The 24,325-nt window shown below is 31.6% G+C and overlaps 1 protein-coding gene across 1 annotated transcript in view; it reads right to left on the bottom strand.

The window, feature by feature from the left end:
• The window catches only part of LOC149540354 (laccase-12-like), a 71,081-nt gene extending 47,258 nt beyond the window's left edge, over positions 1 to 23,823 (bottom strand). Inside the window, exon 1 of the mRNA XM_089802679.1 lies at positions 23,714 to 23,823. Within this exon, the coding sequence (XP_089658805.1) occupies positions 23,714 to 23,823 (110 nt within the window). The remainder of the gene's footprint in view (positions 1 to 23,713) is intronic.
• Positions 23,824 to 24,325: the final 502 nt, after the last annotated feature.

Here is a 24,325-nt window from a genome sequence, read left to right as displayed (position 1 = left end):
GACAACTTTGTCTTGTATTGTAGTCTCAATTGTAATGATGTACATAGTTGTCCCTCCTTACATGCTGATTTGGTGTCCACATAGGCTTTGATCTACATTCAAAGGCTCTATGTCCATACTTCTTGCAATTATGGCAGTGTTGATCAAATCTTTGTTTCCTTGTGACTTTAGACCTACAGTCTTGTGTCATGTGTCCTTGTATGTTGCACTTGTGACAATAACCCTTTCTTTTAGGTATACTTTGCTGATTGATCCTTCTATTCCTAAAAACATTAGTAGTATGCCTCTTTTTATTAAAGTAATGAAAAGTGGGTTTAGAATCCTTACCTTTGTCACTTATTTGCTAAGCACTCTTCAATGATTCACCAACTTCAGTGCTGGTGTATCCAAGTCCTGATGTATCATGGGTTGATCTTGGGGATTTTAGCAACTATTCAAAGTACTTGATAGCTTCACTTGACTTGTTGAGATTCTCTGTTATTTCTTTTTCTCTATTCAATTCATTATGTAGTTGTTCCTTCTACATCCTCAAAGTAGAGATCTCAATATCTTTTATATTGAATTCATGATGAAGATTCATCAATTGGCCAAGTGTATCCATCTGCATGTTTGAGATCCTTGTTAATTCAGTACATTTTTCTTCAAGTCTATTTGCAAGATTTCTTTTGTTATCTTCCATCATGACTTTATCCTCAACTACTCTTTTCTTTTTCTCAGTGATTTCACATAGCATCATGGCCTATGATTCATGCTCCATCTTAAGAGTTCTTATCTCTTCTGCTATTGATACATCAAATTCTTTAGAATCTCATTTGGCAAATACTTATGTGGTGTCAATCTCCTTGTAGTGAATATCATTTTCAGCTATAGTTATTTCCTTCCTTCTTTTTAAGGATTTTCTTAGTTCCTCTCTAGCTTCCTCTACCTTGTGTAGAGCGAGATGCACATCTATCACCTGGTTCTCAATGATCTTCCCAAGTTTGAAGAATTCCATCTTCATATCTTTTTCTCCAAGCTTTTAGGCTTCTTCTTGATAGAACTTGGCTCTGATACCAATTGTTGGAATGTCTTAATGGGAAGAGTGCCTCTGAGAGGGGTGGGGGGGGGGGGTGGGTTGGGGGGGTGAATTAGAAGTACTAGCCTTTTTCTTGTTTTAAATCCTTAATAACATATAACTAAAATTAACATGCATGCATGAAAACATTAAACAATCATGAGAAGCAAACATGCATCACCACATAACACTTGAGATTTTGATGACCCAGAAACCCTCCAGGAATAAGAAGGTAAAAATAGGGTAGGGATGATACCCACGAAGTTACTACAGCAATTGATTTCCACCACTTCTAATGGTTTTCCTTGTTAAAGGCCTGCCCTATTAAAGGCTACAAAACACTATTAAATGTGACCCTGTTAAAAGATTTCTACAACCTGTTAGGAGTGTACCTTGTTAGAGGACTTAAGAACATTCGACTTAGAATGCCACCCTATTAAAGGATTTACAGAAGGCTATTAAACCCACCTAACTCAATAGGATTTCCAAATTCCTAATACAATTGTGAGAGAGTATTAGAATAATACACCTGATCTAATGCAATCTCTAATGCTGATCTCAGGCCCTTGATCTACTATTCTATCTCTGATCTCTACTAGATCTGATTTGCTAATTGTGTTCCTTGTTCTGTTCTGATCAATTAGATGTCTAAATATTGTCCTTTCTACTAAATCATTGACACTAATGTTTTGCAATGACCTTAATAATAGGCTCTACTTTTCCTTCTTCTTTCAACTCCACTCCTCTACTCTGTTCAATGGTGTCAAGACTCCCTTATAAAGATTAGTGGTTCGTTATGCATCCTTGATTCAAGTGTTCCCGCTCAAATCCTAAAAATTCACCCATTGGTTGCATGCAATCTCCAATTTCCTAATTGGCTACATGTAGCATGCATGGACAAAGGAAAGGATTTGATCTTATCTCCTTATCCTGCTATGCGTCATGCATAACCGTTTTACATGTTTGTTTGCAATTGCACAAACTTCCATACTAATCCTATATTGCTTGGAACATGAGGTAATACTGATGCTCGACACCATCTATTCTAGATTTCTCAGCATCCACTATGTTTATTGGTTGCTCAGCTCGTATAGAATTATTGTTTCACTCAGCACCTATTAGTTTTCTACATTGCTTGGCTTCTATTGATTCCTGAATCACTCAGCTCCCATTAACTTTGCAATGCTTGGTTCCTGTTGGATCCTGAGTTACTCGAAACATATTGGTCTCATGTGCTTGGCACCTAATGTGACTTGCTTGGCACATACTATCTTCTAGTCTACTCAGTACTATCTATAACTCAACATGCATTAGAGTTCTGGCTCAACTTCCATTGTATACTTGGCATGTATATTGAAAATGGTTAAGTGTGTTGACACTCATTTTTCAATCTTACTTATTTGATCAACAGTCCAAAATGAAAAACCAAGGTGAAGGTGAATGTAGTAAACTCAAAATGATGCTCACAAAGAGACAGAGTATAAATTGTATCTAGAAATTACCATACAGATAGATAAGGGGGGTGTCCTATCTATGATTCCACCTAGGATTTTACTTGTTTATGATATCTATTTTTTTTATCATTGTATAATTAGAAAATTTAGAGATCATAAACTATTGATGTTGATTATACTCAACATTTGGTATCAAATTCCAATGGAAGTTCCATCGCAATTGTTAGTAAATAGATTTTTCCCCTCAAAGAAAAATGTAGATAATTACTCGATATTCCCTGATTGAAGAAACAAAATGTACTAATAGTTGGATGAGTTATCATTTATTGATAACTCTCATCTGAATTGAGAGGTACAACTCCTTCATGAAAGGATATTCAATGAATGTAACTAAAAACACGTATCTTTAACCTGAAGAAACAAAGGATTTATGGCATTCGTCCATCAAGATAGAGTGAATGAGATTACAACGTTTACAATGAGATAATGAAAGAAAGATAAATAGACAGCCATAGGACCACCTATTGAGTCTTCCAAATTACTAGAAGAGAATAGAGAGAACCAAACATATCATTTTGTAAAAGACAACAACACAGGACTGGATTTGAAACATGATAGAAAACACCATCGGATCTTGCTCCATTAGAAAATAAATATCCATATCTCATGATCTAACATAAAAATGTTCCTTTCCATTTCTAAAACATAAAAAAATAAAAAAAAAATTATTTCATCCCTAGAATTACACTCAGATGCAAAAAATAAAAGAAATCAGCTCTCTACATTCCTCGTTACACTCATAAATATTCTTCTCCCTCCTCCTACAACTACAAAACTCCAAAAAAAAAAAAGAAGATCCTTATTACCATATAATTTTTTGTTTTTAATTAAACTCTCAAAGAAGTTTGCCAACCACCATAACTTCTTCCTGAACCCATTTTTAACTTCTCAAGTACATTACCATAATAATGAATTCCATTAAAGAATTAATTATTTTACCCTTTTTTTTCAATTTAGCTTCTTTCCCAAGAATTCCTCTCCATACAAGTTTTCCACTAAAGTTTCATGTTACAATAATAATTAATTCCTTTAAATTATTTTTTCCCTTTATCTTACCCCCTTTAATTAACTAGATTTATAGCTCTTCCTATTATAATAAAAATTAATCGTGATAGAATTAATTATGTGAGAGATTTATTTAGATTAATTTGATATTTATTTATTTAAATATTATATAATGCAAAGTAATTGATAAATGATCTTTAAGAGATTACCTTTTATATTTTCTCACATAATTGAATCAGATAGAAATATTTAGGGTTCCAAAACCCTAGGTAACATTGGCTCTCTCTGTGGGCTACATTTTGTGTCAGGATGCAGAGAACTCCAAAATCTATGTATGTTGTTATCCAATGTCTTACTTATTAGGCCATAGAATCACCAATCAAAAAATCTTGGTGTTTCTAATAAGATCTTTCCTCATCAAGTAGAGTTTGCAAGAAGAGAACATAACATGGAGTAAAAGCTACTTCTACCCAAAACTATCAAAAATTCCTTAAGAACTCCAAAATCTAACCTACCTTTCCAACTTCATGGATATTTTAACCCTTTGTTTGAATGATAATTCTTGTAGAACAATCACGGCCAAGGATCCTATCAAAGGAGTTGTTATGGTGAATCCTTTAAGTCAATGAATTGATCTTTTTATATAGTAAAACTAAAAAGTTGTGTCACCTTTCAGGTTGACTTATCAGATGACTAAATTTGACTATTTCTATTCAAAAATTAGTTATATATGGTTTCAAAGTTTTATAATTGGAAATTTCTAGTAAATGCATGTTTTATAATTCTTTGTATCCAATTACTAAAGAAATAAAATTATTTCAGAAAATTGAGGTTTTAATAACTCTTACTATTTTAAATGATATTTTTTAGTAACATATAAAAACTAATTTTATAAATCTCAAAGTCAAGAATATTATCATAAAGAGTTTATAGTGTTTTAATTGGATATCGTATATTATAATTAAAAATTTTTACAAGCATGCATTTTAACACTTGAAAAGATGTCAATTTTGAGATAAAACAATATTATATATATATATGGTGTTCTAGAGGAGAGAGTCTTCTTCTAGTATGTATAATTTTTCTTTTCGTTAGAATAGTTGTGTTCTAAAAACTAAGGTAGGAGATGAAAACTATCAATTTCAGGTGAGTTGAAATTTGAATCATTATAAAAGAGAAAATATAGGCCTTAATTCAATTTTTATTTGTGATTGTTCTAGCAATATATGCTATATATAACATAGTATTAGTTCAAATCAAGATAAGTTTATTTCCATATAGTTTTGTGGTGGGAACTAAACCCCTAATTTTCAACATTTTTTAGCAAGTAAAAAATTATCTATAAAAATTAGAAAAATATATCAATTCTTATTCCAAACAATTACTAAAATTTATAATCCTAAACTTCATCCATTTCTACATATTCATTAGTTTACTTCATTTTCAAATTTTAAATAATATTACTAGTTTAATTTTCTCAAAGGTGAATAATTATACTTTTGTTAGCCTTTTCCTTTAAAAAAGGGTGACACATGTTTGTACTTTTACCCTTTTATTACATCTAATTGGAGAAAATTGATAGAAAACATGGTCTTCAAATTATTCTTTGAAATCAAACACCTTGGGATTTACCTACCAACTGCATCATTACTTACCTCCAATCGACCTCTAATCTAGTTGCTAAAGTATTCTTGATCCTTCATTTTGATTGTGAAATTAATAACACTTTAGAGCTTCAGTGGTTGTTGCCTTTTCACTTTACAATGCTTTGTTATATTCTTTGGATTTGAGGTCATAGATTGATGGAAGCTATGTATGTTTTACTCATCTTTAAAGCTTTCATCTGTTGTTGAGGATCCTAAATTCTTTTGATGGTGGAGTTTAGGCATCATTACAAGATGGTGTTGCTACTCACTATAGAACTTTCAAACTAGTGCAAGATCTATATTTATCTATGTCTTTACATACCTTTCTTCACAAGAATATTCAAACCTTTCCTATGTGTACTCTAATTTCACAAATCAACCTTCAAAATATGGTTTATATTAAAATGATATATACTATTGAATTGATTTCTGAACTCGTCAACCTATACTCCACAAAATTGGCAACCTTTAGATGAAGGTTGGCATCAGAGAAGGCCCATCTACATAAAAGAGCATTTTTATTTTGACACTATCATTTGTGTTTTTAGTCCATTAAACATTGTTCCTCTCAATTTAGCCTCTGCAATCTGATATCAACAAGGCACATGGATGCTCATTGAGCCTATCATAGTTGGTGAATTGTACATGCTAATAGTCTAGTTTCCATCTACTTTGTGAGCAATTAAACCATACTAGGTGGATTTAATGATTCAAGAAATCCAAAGAATGAATGGCAATTTCAAGCCCTAGTTCTTCAGCCATTGCAACTAATGCAATTCCAATTATAGCTTGTGCCTAATGACTTTCACCCTTCTCGTGTTGTTCTAGAAAAAGTCCTAGAAGACTTTGTACCTTAAGAACATTTCTCATGCCAACATATACACAAGACTCCAATGTGACTTGATAATATTTTGATATATACACATTGAATTATTTTCCCACTTCCAAAGTTGCAAGAATAATTGACTGGGCCACTACATAATTTCAAGATCCAACATAAATCAATCCAAGAGAGATAGCAGTGAATGTAATGATATCTATAGGAGCCTTGGAGTCTGTCAATATAGGAGAAATCAATCTAAGAAAATCATCTTTTTGAGAACTAGCATATTCTAATACAAGACCCATAAGTGCCCCAATATGTATGTTAGAATCATCCTTAAATACATACTCTATCAGCAGTGCAAATGTAGGATCATATTCATTTTGGATACCATAATCTACAATATTGACAACTACTAATGCTTGAGAAATGACATGATTATCATTTCTATGAAAGTACTTTCCAATTTGTGTAAGGTCAACATCAATATCCTAGAGAAAAATTAGGCACAAAATAGTAGTTGCATTGGCCTTCCCATGTTTCTTATTTTTATAAAGTCAACTTCTTGAATTGCCTCCACCTGATGAATCTGAAATAGTTTTCATCAACTTGTCATGACCAAATCTTGCATTAACTAATGCATTTACAAAAGTGGTAGCCAATTTTTTCCACACAAAATTGATACTTGCACTTGCACACCCATCAACTATATTCATTACATGGTGACCTGTAGTACCAGTCAAGAGTTATTTAGAGGCTAAAATTTTTTGTTGAGCCTAACATGGGATACTCAAACCAAACTCATCTTCAAGCATGTGGTGATTCTTTGGAGTAGGGATTCACTAGGTGGTGCAATGTTATTGTAAAACAAAAAAATTCTATCTTAGGTGCCATTTTCCACATCACATGCTACTCATCTCTTTTGAAATTGCATTGAAAGAATCAACCATAATATGTCATGAAGCACTTTATTTTTCCTTTTACTTTTTACTTTATCACTTTAGGGATCCTTTTTCTTTTTAAAACCATGGAGTTTTTGGAGATATCCATCATCAAGTGCCCTCAAAATATATTTATTTTAACAATAGCTTGACCATGTGGCAATGCCAATGTAAAATATTACCATCAAAATTATAGTGTAGATTGCTACATCATTAATCCTTAGTAGAAAATAGTCTTCTATCTCCATGTTAATAAATAAAGTGCATTGGTCACCTTTTGACTGACATTACAAGTTCTTCAATAGAAATATTCATGAGGGGTCCACATTATTTCTCTAATCATAAAAGATAAATGCAACATTACTATATAAGTTTCTCATCATAAATTTTTACCAAGACCCTAGCTTCTAAATACAATGCAAAGAGAAACTCTAAAACCCACTCATGCACACTCATACTAAAATTGAACTCGAGTCTAAAATTCAAACTATGCATCTGAATCTTTGAACTCTGAATAGAGCTTTGAAACTGCATGCTAAGATGTAAAATTAAGCCTTGAATTTGAATTTGGACAATACAACAAGGCAAGTTTAGAGTGTTTCCAATCAATTCATAAGGGGTTTTATTTTCTAAAAATTTTAGAATATGGATTGACTCAAGGGAAGGGAAATATTAAAAGATGATGCAACCTAAATTGGAGGGAAAAAATAGAAAAAATACAATGGAAACAAAGAAAGCCAAAAAACAAACAAAATGGAGACAGTTGTTTACAATGGAGAGGATAAATCCTATAAAAAAAAATGTGACCATTTACAAGTTGGAAAAAGTAAGAGCCTTTTTGAACCAACTTTGGATAGAATGGAAGTGGATTTTTCAAAAGGTAAACTAGAAACAACCAAAGTGTAAGGTTTTTTCAACTAACAAGGCTAAGTAAGGGTGGAAAAATAAACACAGATTTAAGAGTGTTCTCATGAATAATATGAATTTATTCATGGTGAAATATGAAATGAAAGTCTTGCATAGAATTTTGTACAACTATATTTGAAATTCCAACAAAATCTTCCACACCTTGATCATTTGATTGTTGCATTAATTCCTCCAAAGATGACATTGAGGAAAGAACTACACGGTGGTTAAAAACAAATGGATCCTTTTCCAAATTCTTGGTTATCATTTGGTTCTCTTTCAATATCCTTTTTTGTCCCTTTTACAAGAGATTTTCTTTGGATAAGGATAGCACCATAGAAAGACTTTAGAAATGTTATTTTTTTTGTCAAATCCCCTATGACTTCAGCTTCCTCAAGATCTTCTAGTGCTTTAGGCTATAGTAATGCTTCATTAGTTTCCAATAGATCAAATAAGAATAATTCATAGGAAGATCTATCCAAGAATGTTGATAGATATTGCATTGTGTGATCAGCCATACTTTTAGAAGAGTATTCATGCTCTTTCAAAATTTTAGGATGCAAGTGTTCTTCATGATATTGTGTACCATAAAATAAGAAGGTCATGCATTTTATTTTTTGACCAAATTGACAAGTAATTCTTGTCTCTACTTGATCAATCTTTTCTTGTCTATGTTGATCCTTCATACCTTCCTGAACAACATCATTTGGTTAAATAGCTTTAGCAGATCCAAATATAAAAGAATCAAATTCTAAAGTTTAAAATCTCCTAATAAGTTTTCATTCGATCTTTCACCCTCCAAGATTTTTTTAATTCGAGATATCTCAAGGTCAATCATCGAGTCAGTTGACTATGAGGTGTATTCATCATCATAATCAACATGTAGATGGTAGGATCCAGCTACACTATGGGGAGTGCTTTCAATAATAGGAGGGATTAGGAGATCTTCATCATTGAAAACTATGAGACTTTGATCAAAACAGATAGGGGTTGCTAATTGTACTTCTTTAAGAATGAGCCTTTTCTATTTAGGCTTTACCTTTGGATAATTTTTCTATTTGTAGAGAAAAATTCCCACCTATGAAATTACTTTACACTTCATCCCTCTTAGAATAATGTCATCATCTAAACCAATAGTCCCCCTTTGTGCATATTTCAATGTTTGCACTCTTTGGCACTTCAACAGAAACTTGATTCCAATTTGTAAAGAAACAATGAAAACACACAGTTGATTACTTTTACTTGGTTGGCTATTTTGGGAAATTTTACAAGCCAACCTATTAAACCTATCTAAAAAATCCCTCATAGGTTCAATCTCCTTCTTTTGAATTTGAAATAAATTCAATAATAACTTAGTAACATCAACTGTAGGCTTAAATATTTGAAGAAATTTTACCTTGAGATTACTCCAGCAAGTGATATCTAACCATTATGCAAATTCTAGAACCAATCAGCAATGCTTCCAATAAGACTCCCTACAAACTATCTAACAAATATGTTCTCTTCCTTCACACCAAAAATCCCACAAATGATTTCAGTTTCTTTGATGTGATCATCAAGGTCTTGATTTGTGTTACCAGAAAACTTTGGGAGATATTCCATTGATCTTTTAGGTTAGGCTAAGTATTGAGATAAGGAAAATGACCCAATCCGATCCCCCCATGCTTAGGCTGTAACCAAAGCCATAACACTAGATTTCTTTTAACCAAATAAATTAGAGTTGCCAACCTCCATCCTTAGGGAGGTACATTCAAATATCCAAGGAAAGGAAAGCACTAGAGCCTTTCTTTCTTTCCTAAGTAGAGTTGCCAAAAATCTATTAGTAAACAAATTTTGCCCCTCAAAGAGAAATATAGATAATGACCTGATATGCCCTAATTGAAGAAATAAAATGTACTAATAGTCACATGAATTATCATTTATTGGTAACTCTCCTCTAAATTAAGAGGTACAACTCCCTCATGAAAGGATATTCAATGAATGTAAATAACAACACATATGATTAACCTAAAAACACAAAGGATTTCTGGAATTCGTTAATCAACATGGAGTGAATGCGATAACAAGGTTTACAATGAGATAATGAAAGAAAGATTTAAAAAAACAACCATAGGACCACCTATTTTGTCTTTCATGTTACTAGAAAGGAATATAGAGAATCAAACATATCATTTTGCAAAAGACAACAACACAAGAGTATTTGAAACAGGATAGAAAAGAGCATAGGATCTTGCTCTATCAAAAAATAAATATCCAGATCTCTAGATCTAATATACAAATTCCTTTCCATTTCTAAAACATAATAAAATAACAATAGTATTATTTCATCCCTGCCATTACAATAAGATGCAAAAAACAAAAGAAATCAACTCTCTACATTCTCTGTTACATTCATAAATATTCTTCTCCCTCCTCCTATAGTGATAGAACACCACAACTAAAAAAGAATATCCCTATTACAATAGAATTTTCCCTTTTTAATGAATCTTCGAAAGAAGTTAGGAAACCACCATAACTTCTTACCGAACCCACTTTTAATTTCTCAAGTACATTACCATAATAATTAATTCCATTAAAGAATTAATTATTTTACATTCTTTTTTCAATTTAGCTTCTTGCCCAAGAATTCCTCTCCATACAAGTTTTCCACTAAAGTTTTATGTTACAATAATGATTAATTCTTTTGAAGAATTAATTCCTTTAAATTCTTTTTTCCCTTTACCTTACCCCCATTAATTAACAAGATTTATATCTCTTCCTATTATAATGATAATTAATCCTTATAGAATTAATTATGTGAGAAATTTATTTAGATTAATTTGATATTTAATTATTTTGCATTTGAATATTTGAATATTTAATTCTTTTAAAGAATTAAATATTATATAATGAAAAATAATTTATAAATGATCTTTAAGAGCTTAGCTTTTATATTTTCTCACATAATTGAATGGGAGGGGAAAATTTAGGGTTTGAAGACCCTAGGTAACAACAATTATAATGTTGCAACTTGTCACTATCACAATTGGGATGCCAAACCATCAGAATTGTGACGGTGAAAAGTTGTGATGCCATAATTGGGATGGAAATTTCATGCCCTTGGAATTGCAATGGTGATAGATTTTGATGCCATAATTATGAAAAAACTATCATTAGAATTTGGTACCCAATATACTAGTGATATTAATTGAGCAAGATGCAAAACTTGAGAATAAGGAAGATGATTATATATCAACATAACCCCAAAAGACATTAGAGACTCATTGTGTGACATGATTAGTAATGTTATTGGAAAATAATATGATGTATCAATTGAAGATCTGGCAGATATAGATCTATAGACAAACCAAGAAAGGATGAAGATATCATAGTAACTATCGAGCCAACACATGCCCATATGCTTGGATTTGAGACAATCATTCAACAAATAAAAATTTTTCCCTAGCTAAAGGTACCAAATGTAAATAATATACATATTGGTTCCTTACATATTTTAGAAGATATAACCATGAACATCAATGGAAAAAAATGATTATAGATACCAAGAAATTGGCTCAATAGACACAAGGGGAATAAATAGGAGAAAACAATGATGTTGGACATGCTCATATTGGAGGAGACTCCATGAAACACAATGAAAACACTTCTACTATAGGTGATTGAGCACTATTCACACACCCTTGAGTGAGGGAATAATTGGGTAGGACCAATTTAAAATTATTGAGAAGTTAAAAGATTCAAACATACACACCCAATCCATGTTGTTGTAGAGAAGCCAAAAGAAGTTTGAGAATAGGGTATTGGAGAAAGTCTCTATTGAGATTTCTATTGAACAAGTGGTTGTATCCACTTGTGTTACTACATGAGAGACTATTGTACAAAATGTTTTGTTATTAGTTTCAAAATCATTGTTCCTCATAGCATTCAATCAATTAAAAATCTTGGAGCTAATTATTTCTAATTAAATTTAGAAAGGGGGTAAAATTAAGGATTAATAGTCTCAAACATTAAGACGTCCCACTTTTTTATAGGAACAAACTCTCCTTAAATCAATCAATGAAATACAATTCTTATTTTCCACCCTTTGTGAAGGGAATATTCTCTAAAATTAATCAAGATTTTTAGTTCACCAAGTTGAGTGTATGTATGAAAAGGAAACATAATATTAGTTAAGGTTCTCTAAAGGAAAGGAATAAGAATTTGAATTTTTCATTCATTTCTAGGAAATGAGTCTTTCCAATATAATTTTTTCTTTAAAAAATTCCTTTATGAAAGGTACACAAGACTATGTTGTCAAATACCCCAAATGATTAAAGAATTCCAAAATAATTTCATAGGGTTATAGTAATTTTTTATTTAAAGTATGAGCAATACAATGCTAGAGAGTAGGAAGGAAATTAATAACCAAAAGAGAACAAATCTGTAAGCTCATTTGAAAACCAATAAAAAGCATATTCTAATAGAGAAATCAAATAATCCCCCCTATATTAACTCAAAGATGTAAAAATAAGGATAATATAGCCATTCAAAAAGTGGCAGTGAAAAATATCCTTGGAAGTAGAAGATGGGTTTATTTCTTTTAGGATACCTTGATTAACATTATATTATATATTTATAACTAGAACTTCACTTAAGAGGATCAACAAGTAGAGAGAAAGGAGTTATCCCTACCTATGACCCAAAAATTCTAGAAAAATTCCTTTTGGAAAACCACTAATAAGAATAGAAATCATTGGACTATAGGAAAAATATTTAATCACTGATATAATTTTAACTACCATAGCCAAGTTATCCTACCTACCCACATTCCAAAATTATCTTCATATTTGTTGAACTTCAGTGCTTCTTTCCTACACATCTTGTGATCTTTTCAAACAGTGTTATGCTTCCAATTTAGGGACCAATACTACGATACTAATAGTAGGTATATGATGGATTACTGAGGAGATGGGGGGAGGGGGTTTGACTTAATGATTACCAAACTCAACTTTTACTTTCACTTTAACTCACAACTTTATCTATAATAAAATAGTAATTCCTTTAGTGCTATTATGATTTAAACAAACAACATACTTAGAATAAACCAAAAAAAAACAACAATTGGAACACCAATATTTATCTCGTGGAAGCCCAATCAGGGTGAAAACCATGGTGTTTGAACATTTCTCACAAAATAAAGTACTCTTCTAGAATATGCTATATTCTTGAACAATATCTTATTACTTAACCTAGAAATTTTCCTTTTTCTTTTCTATCTTCTCCAATAAATGAAAACTTCACCACTAATATATGAGTTTTTGACAATGTTCACTTTTTAGATCAGATAACTCACCACAAAAGATTGTTTCCACTTTCCAATCTAGTTGTTACCCACCAAGCTACTTCCTTATTGCTTATCAATATAAATACCTAAAGATGTAATACCACTATGAAATGATAAAATGAAAAGGATGAACAAAGTGATGGTACAAGGAGAGTGGCTAGGGTTTCTTGTATTGGAGGAGGATGATGATGGTGATAGTGAGGAGTCTAAGGATGATGGCATTGATGGCTGGAATGTCCTCTCCATGACCCATCCTCCTTGGGGTGGTTTTTACTATAGTTATAGGGGGTGTTTATTATTTTCCTTTCAATTTTTTGCCCAAGGGAATGTTCTTTATTTCTTAAGGTTTTGTAGTCCATGTTAGGGGGGAATTGCATGTGGTGGCTTTGTGGGATATGCCCATAGTTTAGATGTTTCTACAAATACCTTTTTGGGCTTTCTATCATGTGGAAGGGTGTGGAGTTTGTGAGTAGAGGTATTTTTCTATGGGAACCCTTTTTCCCCACTTTGGGCTTTGGATACGTTGGGTTTTTTGGCCTAGGCGTGGTGTTGGTCTTTGCCTCTACTAGGCCCTCTTGTATTTAGATATTTTTGGAGATAAAGATGTATATTGGTTTGGTTAGGATAACTATCTATAGTGGCTTTAATGATAATGCTTTTCTTTAAGGCCTCTATCTATTGATAATGGGGCTCTTTTGATTCTTAGCATTTGTAGGGGCTTAGATGTTGATGGTCTTCTCTATAGGGGAAATATTGCCCTTATACCTTTTGCTAGTTCTATTGATGGGGTTGTTTTTCCTAGACTAATCTTTATTTTCATTGGTTTTCGTATTTGTGGATCCTCTTGGCTAGGTACTTTTGTGGGGTGAACTTTTTCTCATCATTTTGGGGATTCTCTTGCCTCTTGGTGCTTTTAGTTTTGGGGTTTCATTTAGTTTCTCTTTCTATGAGGTGAAGATTACATTATTTGGTGGTGGAATCTAGTTGAGGTAGTCATTTTGAGGCTTCTAATGACTATGTAGATGAGGTCTCCTCTGTTATGTTATTTTACTTGCTTCTTCCTATTGAGGTGGAAAATCCTATTGACATTTGGGCAAAGCTTATGGAGGTAGTTGGTAGGGAAAGTGATGGTGAATGGGTATAGCAATTAGTCTCCTATTTTTTATGAGATTCTCTTCCTTATTGTTGGATATCTGGCTGTGTAGAGCATGTTTGGATATTGAGGTGAATATCATATTTGGACATTTGCAAGTTGAGGAGACTCCTATTGATATTTGTGTACTTGTGATGCTTTTAGTACCAGAAGAAGGGGGAGAAACTCTTACCTCTAGTGTTTGGTCTTCCTCCTCTCTTCTCCTCTCATTGGTATTACGGTGATATGGGAGTTTATGGTTGGGATGGAAGACTTCTAACTACATTTGTTAAGGCTAGAGGTTTAGACTTTTCTTGACTCATGGTTGGAAAATATGTGTACTATATTCTCTAAGGTTGGAGGTATAATCTTTTTGGTCCTATATTTTTTCTTAGAGTTCTGACAAGCATGGATATCTTGATTTGGTCCCTTTTTGTTACAGTGATTTCCTATTTTAGTTTTTTTTCCCTTGTTGGTAGTTTTAAAGGGCACACTATTGTCCTTTGTTGTTTTTTTTTTTATTAAGTCTATAACTATAGTAGGGGCTTTTCCCAAGTAATTCATTGAAATTATTGACCACTGTTGGTGAATCGATCACTTATGGACCTTTGTCTTTGACAAAAGGAGATCTAATTTATCTATATCATTCATACTATGTTCTAGTAATATTCTATTATTGGTCTATAGAGCTCTGATTGTACTTTAGGTCATCACCCAATAATAGTTATTTTTCTTAATCAAAATGATGAAATGATATATCAATTATTTTGACATCAATGACAAAGAATATAACTGGTGAGTAATGCAAACCATAGCTTCCTTTTAGTTATCAGCAACTTGTGAATCAATTATGGCAATAGAAATAACTTTAAATCTATGAGATAAAGCCTTGCAAACACATCACAAAAGAAATCTAATTTAGCCTACATATCACAATCCCCATGTAACCCTAGAAAATCCCCAATTCCCAACAAGAAGATTAATCAATCCATTCGATTGAAGCATGGAAAAAAAAATTGGCATCTCACAACAAAATAATGAGAGAATGGAATCTTTAATTCATTTCATTCCCTAAACTTAACCAATTTTCACATTGGAGAGATCAAATTTAGAAAATATTTTTCATTGAAACTCTTGGTATTCCTCATTACAATGAAAAGAAACATAAAGATTCAAAACCAAAAAAGACAGAATGGTACATCTAACATATTATCCTCTACAAGAAATAATATACATATGTTGTTCATACAAAAGAAATGATGAAGAATCAAGGAATCACAAGTTGCTAGACTTGCTCAACAAGATGGAACCAACCCTATAGAATGAGAGAAGAGAAGAATATGTTGAAGAATAGAGAAGGGTCAGATTTGATCTAATGATGCCATGTGTCCTCTTCATTCTTCATCTCCATTGAAGAAAAACCCTCTCTCATCTCTCCTAAGCTAAAAATCTAGATTAAATCTCATCATTTATGGAAAAAATTCACAAATATCTTCAACAAATGGTGATGAGAAAACCTTCCAAGAAGAAAAATAAGATCTACCTTTGAAGCCACTAGCAAAAGTCCCTCCAAGTCAATGCAATTAGGAAATAGTGACATTGTGAGAATATTCACCAAATTTGGAGACAGTTGAGATAACAGATTTACAAAATGATACCTCTAATTTCCATGAGTGAGCCATGATACTATCAAGAGGACAAAAAAATGAAAAAAAATGTAGAAAAAAAGCTTAGAATAATCTTTTACTATTGAGCCATACACATATTTGGACCACAAAAGTTAAAGGTTCATTCTGAGACCTTTTTAGTGATATATGATGTTGCCATGTTTGATGAATATTTACAATAGAAATCCTTATTTGAAAGATAGGAAATCCATAAAAAATTGCAAGATCCTTACATTTGAAATTAATTTTATTATTAATTTTAAGACTTTCCAATAAAACATCCCCAAGTTAAAAATATCTCCACTCCACTTTTAGTGGGTCGTACTTCTCTTTTACTCTTGAGTGAGTGCACATCCTTCTTTAAATTAATTATATTTAATATTAATTTCATTTAATAACCATATTATGAGAAGTCAATAGAAGGGTATTCTTCAATATTTAATTGAAACTTTCACTTTGGAATTACCTCAAAATTTAGCAATCCAGTCAAACCTCATTAAATCCTACAACTGATACATGTCATCCTCTAATTGGCCCATTAGATCTAGTCATCACTCCATTAGAATACCCTATCATCCTATGCCATATCATGTCTATTTGGCACCTCCTAATTTTCCCTCAAATCTCTTTCAACAACACCTCATCTTCAATCCACTTGGCACCCTTGGACATTGGTTGCAATCTTGTATTTTTGTGATGGCATTCTTGTGAAATCATGAGATCTTGCCACATATCTACCACTAATGTAATAACTCCAATATTGTATGCCATGTGTCATCTCTTGGTTTTTTGGTTCTATCACCCCATTGCCAACTCATTACATCTATCTGAGCACCTATCTTGCTTGCAGTGATATATGACAACCTATCATATTTTTGGGTAGGTCTGATATCCTATCATATTTCTTGGTAGCTTTGGCATCCTCTCACAAAAACTTACGATTAATACACATGGTGTCTTTTCTTTGTCAATTTTGGCGGGTCCCACTACAACATAGCACCTTTTTGCATTTTTGCATTCTTTTTCTACACCTCCCAAAAACATTTTGTTGTGACACTTGTAAAGATATTTTATAGTCATCAACTTTGATTAACATGCCATGTGTCATTTCATCATTGATCATCTAGGTTCTACATCATTTGTCATGTTACATGTTCTTGGGTTGAAAATTTTCATCTTGGCACCAACCTAATATAGGGACCCACACACTCAAGCCCTCATCTTGTTAAAAATGCTTGTCTTGTTAAAATTTCAATTGGTAAATCTTTAATATAAAAACATTATGAAAACCTCCCACACCATCAATATGGGATGGATCCCAAAATCATTGTTACATATTATTCAATAAATAATACTGAGATCTTGGAATCCACATATGATTATTTTCAAATGATGACTTATTTCAACTTTAAAATGCCTCTATATCAAATTTGGGTTTTTTTTGTCACAACCACATTTAAAATAAATTTCTCCATGGAGTTTAAAATTGCATTAGCTCCCCATGCTTCACAAACTGCTCGCATTTTTTATCTATGTGATTTCACACTTCACTTGAGGCCAAAAAAATAAATTCCATGTGATATAGGTATCTAATCCTATGAATGGTTAACTTGGCATTGAATTTGAAAGTGACAACCTAAACTAGCAACCTTGTACATACCATGGAGAATGCAGTATTTTTTCCACACTAAAATATGATAGGATTTAGCACAGTTGTCTTTAATCTTTGTCTCTTTTCTCCTCTTTCTAAAACCTCACAAATATCCTTTTATTTCAAAAGAAATACCTTTGATGTCATTATAACCATACTTCTCACATGTGTGTACCAATGTATTGATTGAGGCATGTAGGAAATTTGTGGCTCTCTCTATGTCTAAACATATTCCATTGTGTTGTTTCTAGCTTTAGAATCAAATTTTTTCCACTTATATTGCACTAATAATTATATCATAATGCAAGTCAAAAAAATATCAAGGAAGTTTGCTCCACATACATGCACGAGTAGGGAGAAAAATTCCATTTCATCGTGGAGATATAATTTCATCAATATTCATCTAAGACCCAATATTCTTCTCATTCATATAACAACTCCTCTTATTTGGTTCCATTTGGAACATGATCAACAACACATCTCCACCTCAACCAAATATCACACTTTGTGCAAGCTTGAATAGACAACTAGCAACTCGGGCAGAAGCTATAGTTTTCAAAATAGAAAACAATGAACAAATTATTTGTATCCTATGGTATTTTTGTATGTAGATTTTAGAAAGCATGTTCATAGCCTTTGGAATCCCAAAAAATAGTGATATGCTGATGATTTTCTAACACTTTTTCACACCTAGCTAATTGGAATCCACATCAAACTACCAAAGTGGTTGAATTAAAATAATCTTTCAACTTCACCTTTATACATCTCCTATTCTATAATGGACATAATATCTCCCATAATTGATGCACATTATACTTTTAAAGTCATGATGAGAGGGTGGTTCATAAACCATGATAGGCTTCCAAGGCATATATTTTGCGTTCTTGTGGCATGCACCACTCACTAGTCAAAAATACAAATGGATTACATTCATGCACTCATCATTCTTGCGGCATGCACAACCTACTACTCAAGAACATATACATTTCATTCCTGCACTCAACTCTCACCTCTCATGTACTCACAATGTGAACCCTATATATTGGTCTTAATTTGGATTATTTTATTCATGCTTAATAAATATGCATGTTGTAGTTTTTTTTTGTAGAAAACATTTTTTAATTGTTGTTTAATTAGTTTACATAGTATGCATAGCTATTGTATCATGTAATTTCTTTGCATATTATTGTTTAGAATTTTTTTATTGTATTTAACTCTTATTAATTTCATCAAAGTACAAGGTTGAGACTTTTAGTTTTTCTTTATAATGTACTCTTTAATTTCAAAAGAAACATTCAATAAAAAGAGAGTTAGTATTCTAATTTTGGTTGTTCATTGTTTATGCTCCATTTTTTTATTTATTTGATTAATATTATAGAACAAGTGATTTTATTTTAGATATTCAATTGGTATTAGAGAAGGTTGTAGAATTTGTTCTTTTGCAGGTAGGGCAGCGATTCTCTCCAAGATCTTTTAGGCTTGCAGATGGTGGTAACTTATCATTCCAGCTTCTGCTATTTTTTGAAGGCAACTATAAATATTGGAGTATCAAGATGAAGACCATACTATTGTTTCAAGATATTTGACAATTAGTACAAGGATACATAGAGACTACAAACCTAAATTATTCAAATACCTTAACACAGGCTCAACAAAATCAGTTGAAAGAACACAAGAAGAAGGATAATCAAGTGATTTTCATCATTCAAACTACATTGCATATGTCTATTTTTTCCTATATAGCTAGCATGAAAAAGTCAAAGGATGCATGGGAGGCCCTTCAATCTGCATACTAAGGACCTAACAAGATAAAATTGGTGAGACTTCAAACCCTTTGAAGATGTTTCAAAAATTTAAGAATGAGAGAAGTTGAGTCCACTCATCAGTTTATTACAAGGGCTCAAACTATTATCAGTCCCCTTAAGTTTGTAGAGAAGATTATGAGATCGCTTCCTCCAAACTTTGATCTAGTGGTCATAGTCATTAAACATAGTAAAGATACATCTACCTTTAAAGTTTAAGAGTTGATAGGTTCTTCACAGTCACATGAAGAGTGCATGTAGTGTTCAACAAAGAATCTAGTGCAAGCCTTCTAGTCTACAATCAAAATTGAAGCAAAAATTGTAGCCCCTTTTCAATCAAATAAAATGCAAGGGGGGTCTTCTACATCAAGAGAATGTGTTAGAGGACAAGGAAGAGGAAATAAACAAGGAAGAGGAATGAGTTCTGAGGATCAAAGAAGTATCCAGTGTAGATATTATGAAAGGTATGGACATTATATATCTAATTGTAAGAAGAAAAAATAAAAATTGAATAAGTCAAGAGCCATCTACACTTAAGAATCTCTTAGAGATGAAAAACACTCCATATTCTTTACATGCAATGTGGAAAAAGAACTTCTAAAGGACGTGCAGTTTCTTGATAGTGGGTGCTCAAATCATATGATAGGTAAATTTGATCTCTTTGCGTAACGCCCCGCCAAGGGATCTAAAGAATTAACCTAAAGTTTCACTAAGTTTGGTATCATTTAAAAAAAAAAAAATTTAAACATGAAAATAACACCATTCATAACATAGTAGCGAAAGCAATATCATCATTCAACTGAAAGTAAACATAACATACATCCATAACAGGTTACCTTCTTTAAAGATCCCTTAATGTTGAATTACATCTAAATCAACTAATATTAATGATTCCATCTAACACTACATCCACATGAAATAATAATGAAAAGTCCAATGTTCATTAATTACTTTTACGATTGCTCAATCATCCACTGTACATGCCACAGGGTATGACAAGCTTAAAAGAATATACATGTGTGTAATAAAGTACATCATCATTCTAAATCTAATCCATGATGTAATAACATAAATGAAACCACAAATCATACATGATACATCATCATAAAAGATATAACCATCATAATAGATAACCATTTTTCACAAACATAATTTAACTAAGTGCACAGTTCCTCCCAATCGTAAATAGCATCATTAGACAATCATGGATCCTAACCATCCCTCTGTCCATAACATCCCAAGTCATCGAAGAGATCATCGGTATTATCATAGTAGGAATGTCACTCCTAAAATACTACATCATATGCAAAACGTAATCTAACATGCAAAGTAAAGCATAAGATAACATCATCTAACATATGCAAATCATCAATATAAGAAACATACTAGTAAATACATCCATCATAGGGTATATCATCTATCATAATGATCCAAGAACATAATGAAGATAAATATCAACCAAGGATGCTCCAACCACGGTGTCTACGGATGGATCTCAAATGATAAGAGTGATAAAACACTACCACCCAACCACGTGGAACCTAAATGGTCCACTCCCACCATGCTGAGGAGATAATCTCAAGTCCCAAATAGGATATCAAATCACATAAAACAAGATTAAAAATCACAAGTACTCTCTAAGTCCATGAATCCTAAAAGTATACTAACTCACAGGTTCCAATCACAAACTAACATCTAATTCCCAGAGGCACACAAAGACATGTAGGAAACCTACCCTGTAAGTGGGAAAGTGTCATCTCATATATCATGTAGAAGTTACCCTAGCAGTTAGCTTAGGACTCCATGGTCCCTACTGATCCTTATGCGGCCACTAGTATCCTCTCATAATGATAAGGCATACTATGGAATGCAAGGTCGCAACCAAGTGTTCTCTCTACTCCCATCCTAGTTTGTACTAGCACTCGAGGCATGGGTGAGAGAAAAACAATTATCTTTTTAGGTTCATTTAATCCCCATTTAGTGTAAATGTTTTCACTTATTAACAAAACTTACAATGAGTTACCCTGGCAGCCACTTAGGGCCCCGACCCCCATTACAGGCCACTTCTCGACACTACAAGTAGATAACCTACCCTAAGCTCATGGAATCATAATTCTTAAAATCACCACAATCCTGTACAAGTGATTGGAAAAATACCAAAAGATAATCCATAAAAAGAGCATCAAAATCTCCATGAGCACATGAAAAGCATCCATAGATAATCATGACCACAACAGTTCTCTATTGGCAACTGAAGGTATCACTGATAATCAAAAGTATCAATTGGTTCTCAATAACCAAAATATATCACAAAATCATACTAATCGAAGACTTCAAAATGGTTGAGTCAAAACATGTCACAACATGACATCATCGAGAAATAAATCAACATTTTAGTCCCATCATGGCGACTAAAAAGTAATCCAAGGATAACTGATCGATGAATCAAAAATGGTTAAGTCAAGTGTCTCAGATTCATACAACTCAACTTCACTCAAGAAGACTGATGAGCAATAACAATCAGTAAATACAAACATTTCATAGAGCAATCCATCACATAACCATGGTTGGGTTTAGAAAGATCGAGACCAAATAACATCAACATGCCATCGCATCTCATAACCCTCGAGCCTCTGGTAGATGTCCTATAACTAGTCATCACTAATCAACCCAAAACCCAATACAAGAAGCATAGAGAAAACACAATGCATACACATGTTTTGGTTTACTAAATATTACATAGTTGAATTGAGTATGGAGGTTTCAGTTTCTATTTGCAAGTATACTTCAAGTATATAAGATTTATCATCTGACCTACAAGTCAACCCATTTTTTCCCTCCATAACATTATCCTTCCATTATTTAAAATTACATTCTAAGAATAACTGAAGGATAAATATTTACTCATTAAATCATTTGACACTTCATAAAATCATTCACTTTATTTTGCTAAGATCAATGTTACTAATTGAATAACTCTTCCTTATCATTAATTCAACTTTTCAACATAATCAAAGGATCATTATTCGTTTAAATTATAAGAAAGCTAGTTACTAGTCTTCAAATAAGAAGATTATAACTTTATTAAAAGGATCAATTAAATCAATCAATTAACATAGGTACACAATCCATGACTTTATATCATTCTAATAGTTCTTAATTAAATATTACTAAAATTTAAGCTTTTTAATATTAATCGTTAGAACAATTAAATCATCACTAATAACCATTAAAATATCTAAAGTCATTATTGAAGTCATTAGAATAAGACTTATCAACTTTGATGTAATTACTTTACAACTTTCGTTAAAAGAATCATATCTATTAAAACTCTATTTCATAACTTAATTATGAATTAAATTTAATTAATTCTAATTAATTAATTTAACCAATAATTACATATCCATATCAACGACCCAATGAATATCAGTTGACTAATAACTAACAATAGTTTTATAAGTTAAAAGTCAACTATGATCCAATTCTCTAATATTCATATTAATAGTTCAATAATGACTCATTATTATTTAATAACAAGTTATACTGGAAATCTTATTAATAAATCCATAATGACCACATTCATCATTCTTTCTAATGAATACTAATATTTCCTTAAAAATTTTGTATTATTGATAATCATTTCAATTAAGATTCTATCTCATAACTTAATCATCAAATAATTTGCAATTATTTAAAATTATCTAATAATTTCATTGCTATATTATTAACTCAATGAATATTTCAAGCAAGAAGACTCTTTTCTAAAATTGACTAAGGTAAGCATTCAAATAACTTAAATCTTTAGATTTATAATTTGATAATTTCCTCAACACATTATGAGTTCTTTTCCACTAAATTCAATCTCCACTAATTCATTTATCCCCAATAAACCAATGTGCAATTCTATTGATTCTCAATAACATCAATTGAATACACTCTAATAATTAGCCTTAATTAAACTAAATTTAATTAAGTTAATTATTAAATTCTAAATATAAAATTATAATATTAACATATAATTATTACAAATAATTTTATTATCCTAACTAATAATAGTGAGCAATTAACAACATTGTTTATAACCTCATATATATCTATATTTATAAAAACTTTCAACAAAACTATAATTAAAAACTTAACCAAAATTTTAAACTTTATACATATTTAAAACTTAATAAATATTAAAAACTTTAATAAAATTTTTTAAAAATAGTTTTAAATTTTTAAAACAACCCTAAACGCTTATTACCAAAAGCATTTATGAAGGCTCGCTAGCCTGTCTGCATCACGCGGCATCACGGCAGCACTGCTGTTGCAGTAGCAGAGTAGTGTCTCATCAGTAGCAGTACCTGCTACCATAGCAACAGTGTCTGATGCAGATGATAGTAGGGGCGGTGAGAAGTAAGGGGGGTCGGGTGGGATAAAACCCTCGTCCTCCCATATTTTATGTTTAAATTCTTTTATATATTATAACATTTTTTATAAAACGTTCCTCAATGCATGCGATTCGAATTTAACAATATTATTATTTTTGACAAACATATATATACATACATACATACATACATACATACATACATATATATATATATATATGTATGTATGTATGTATATATGTATGTATGTATATATATGTTTGCGGATTTTAATAAAATATATCACAACATTTAAAAAATATATATGTATATATATACATATGTACACATATATATGTATATTTTTGTATTATTATTATTATTTTTTAAAAGAGAATGCATACATAATTTTCGAATAGAAAGGGTTTTCTAATATTATAATTTAAAACCTCTTCCTATAATAATTGATCTCTAGATTTGCCTAATAGATCTTTCTAATAGGTTTA

The sequence above is a fragment of the Cupressus sempervirens genome, chromosome 9, assembly GCF_028749045.1.
Source record: "Cupressus sempervirens isolate cs-2001-9-10 chromosome 9, ASM2874904v1, whole genome shotgun sequence".
NCBI lineage: Eukaryota > Viridiplantae > Streptophyta > Pinopsida > Cupressales > Cupressaceae > Cupressus > Cupressus sempervirens.
The sequence above is the reverse complement of the archived record's forward strand: the minus strand, read 5'-3'. Positions and strand labels throughout refer to the sequence as shown.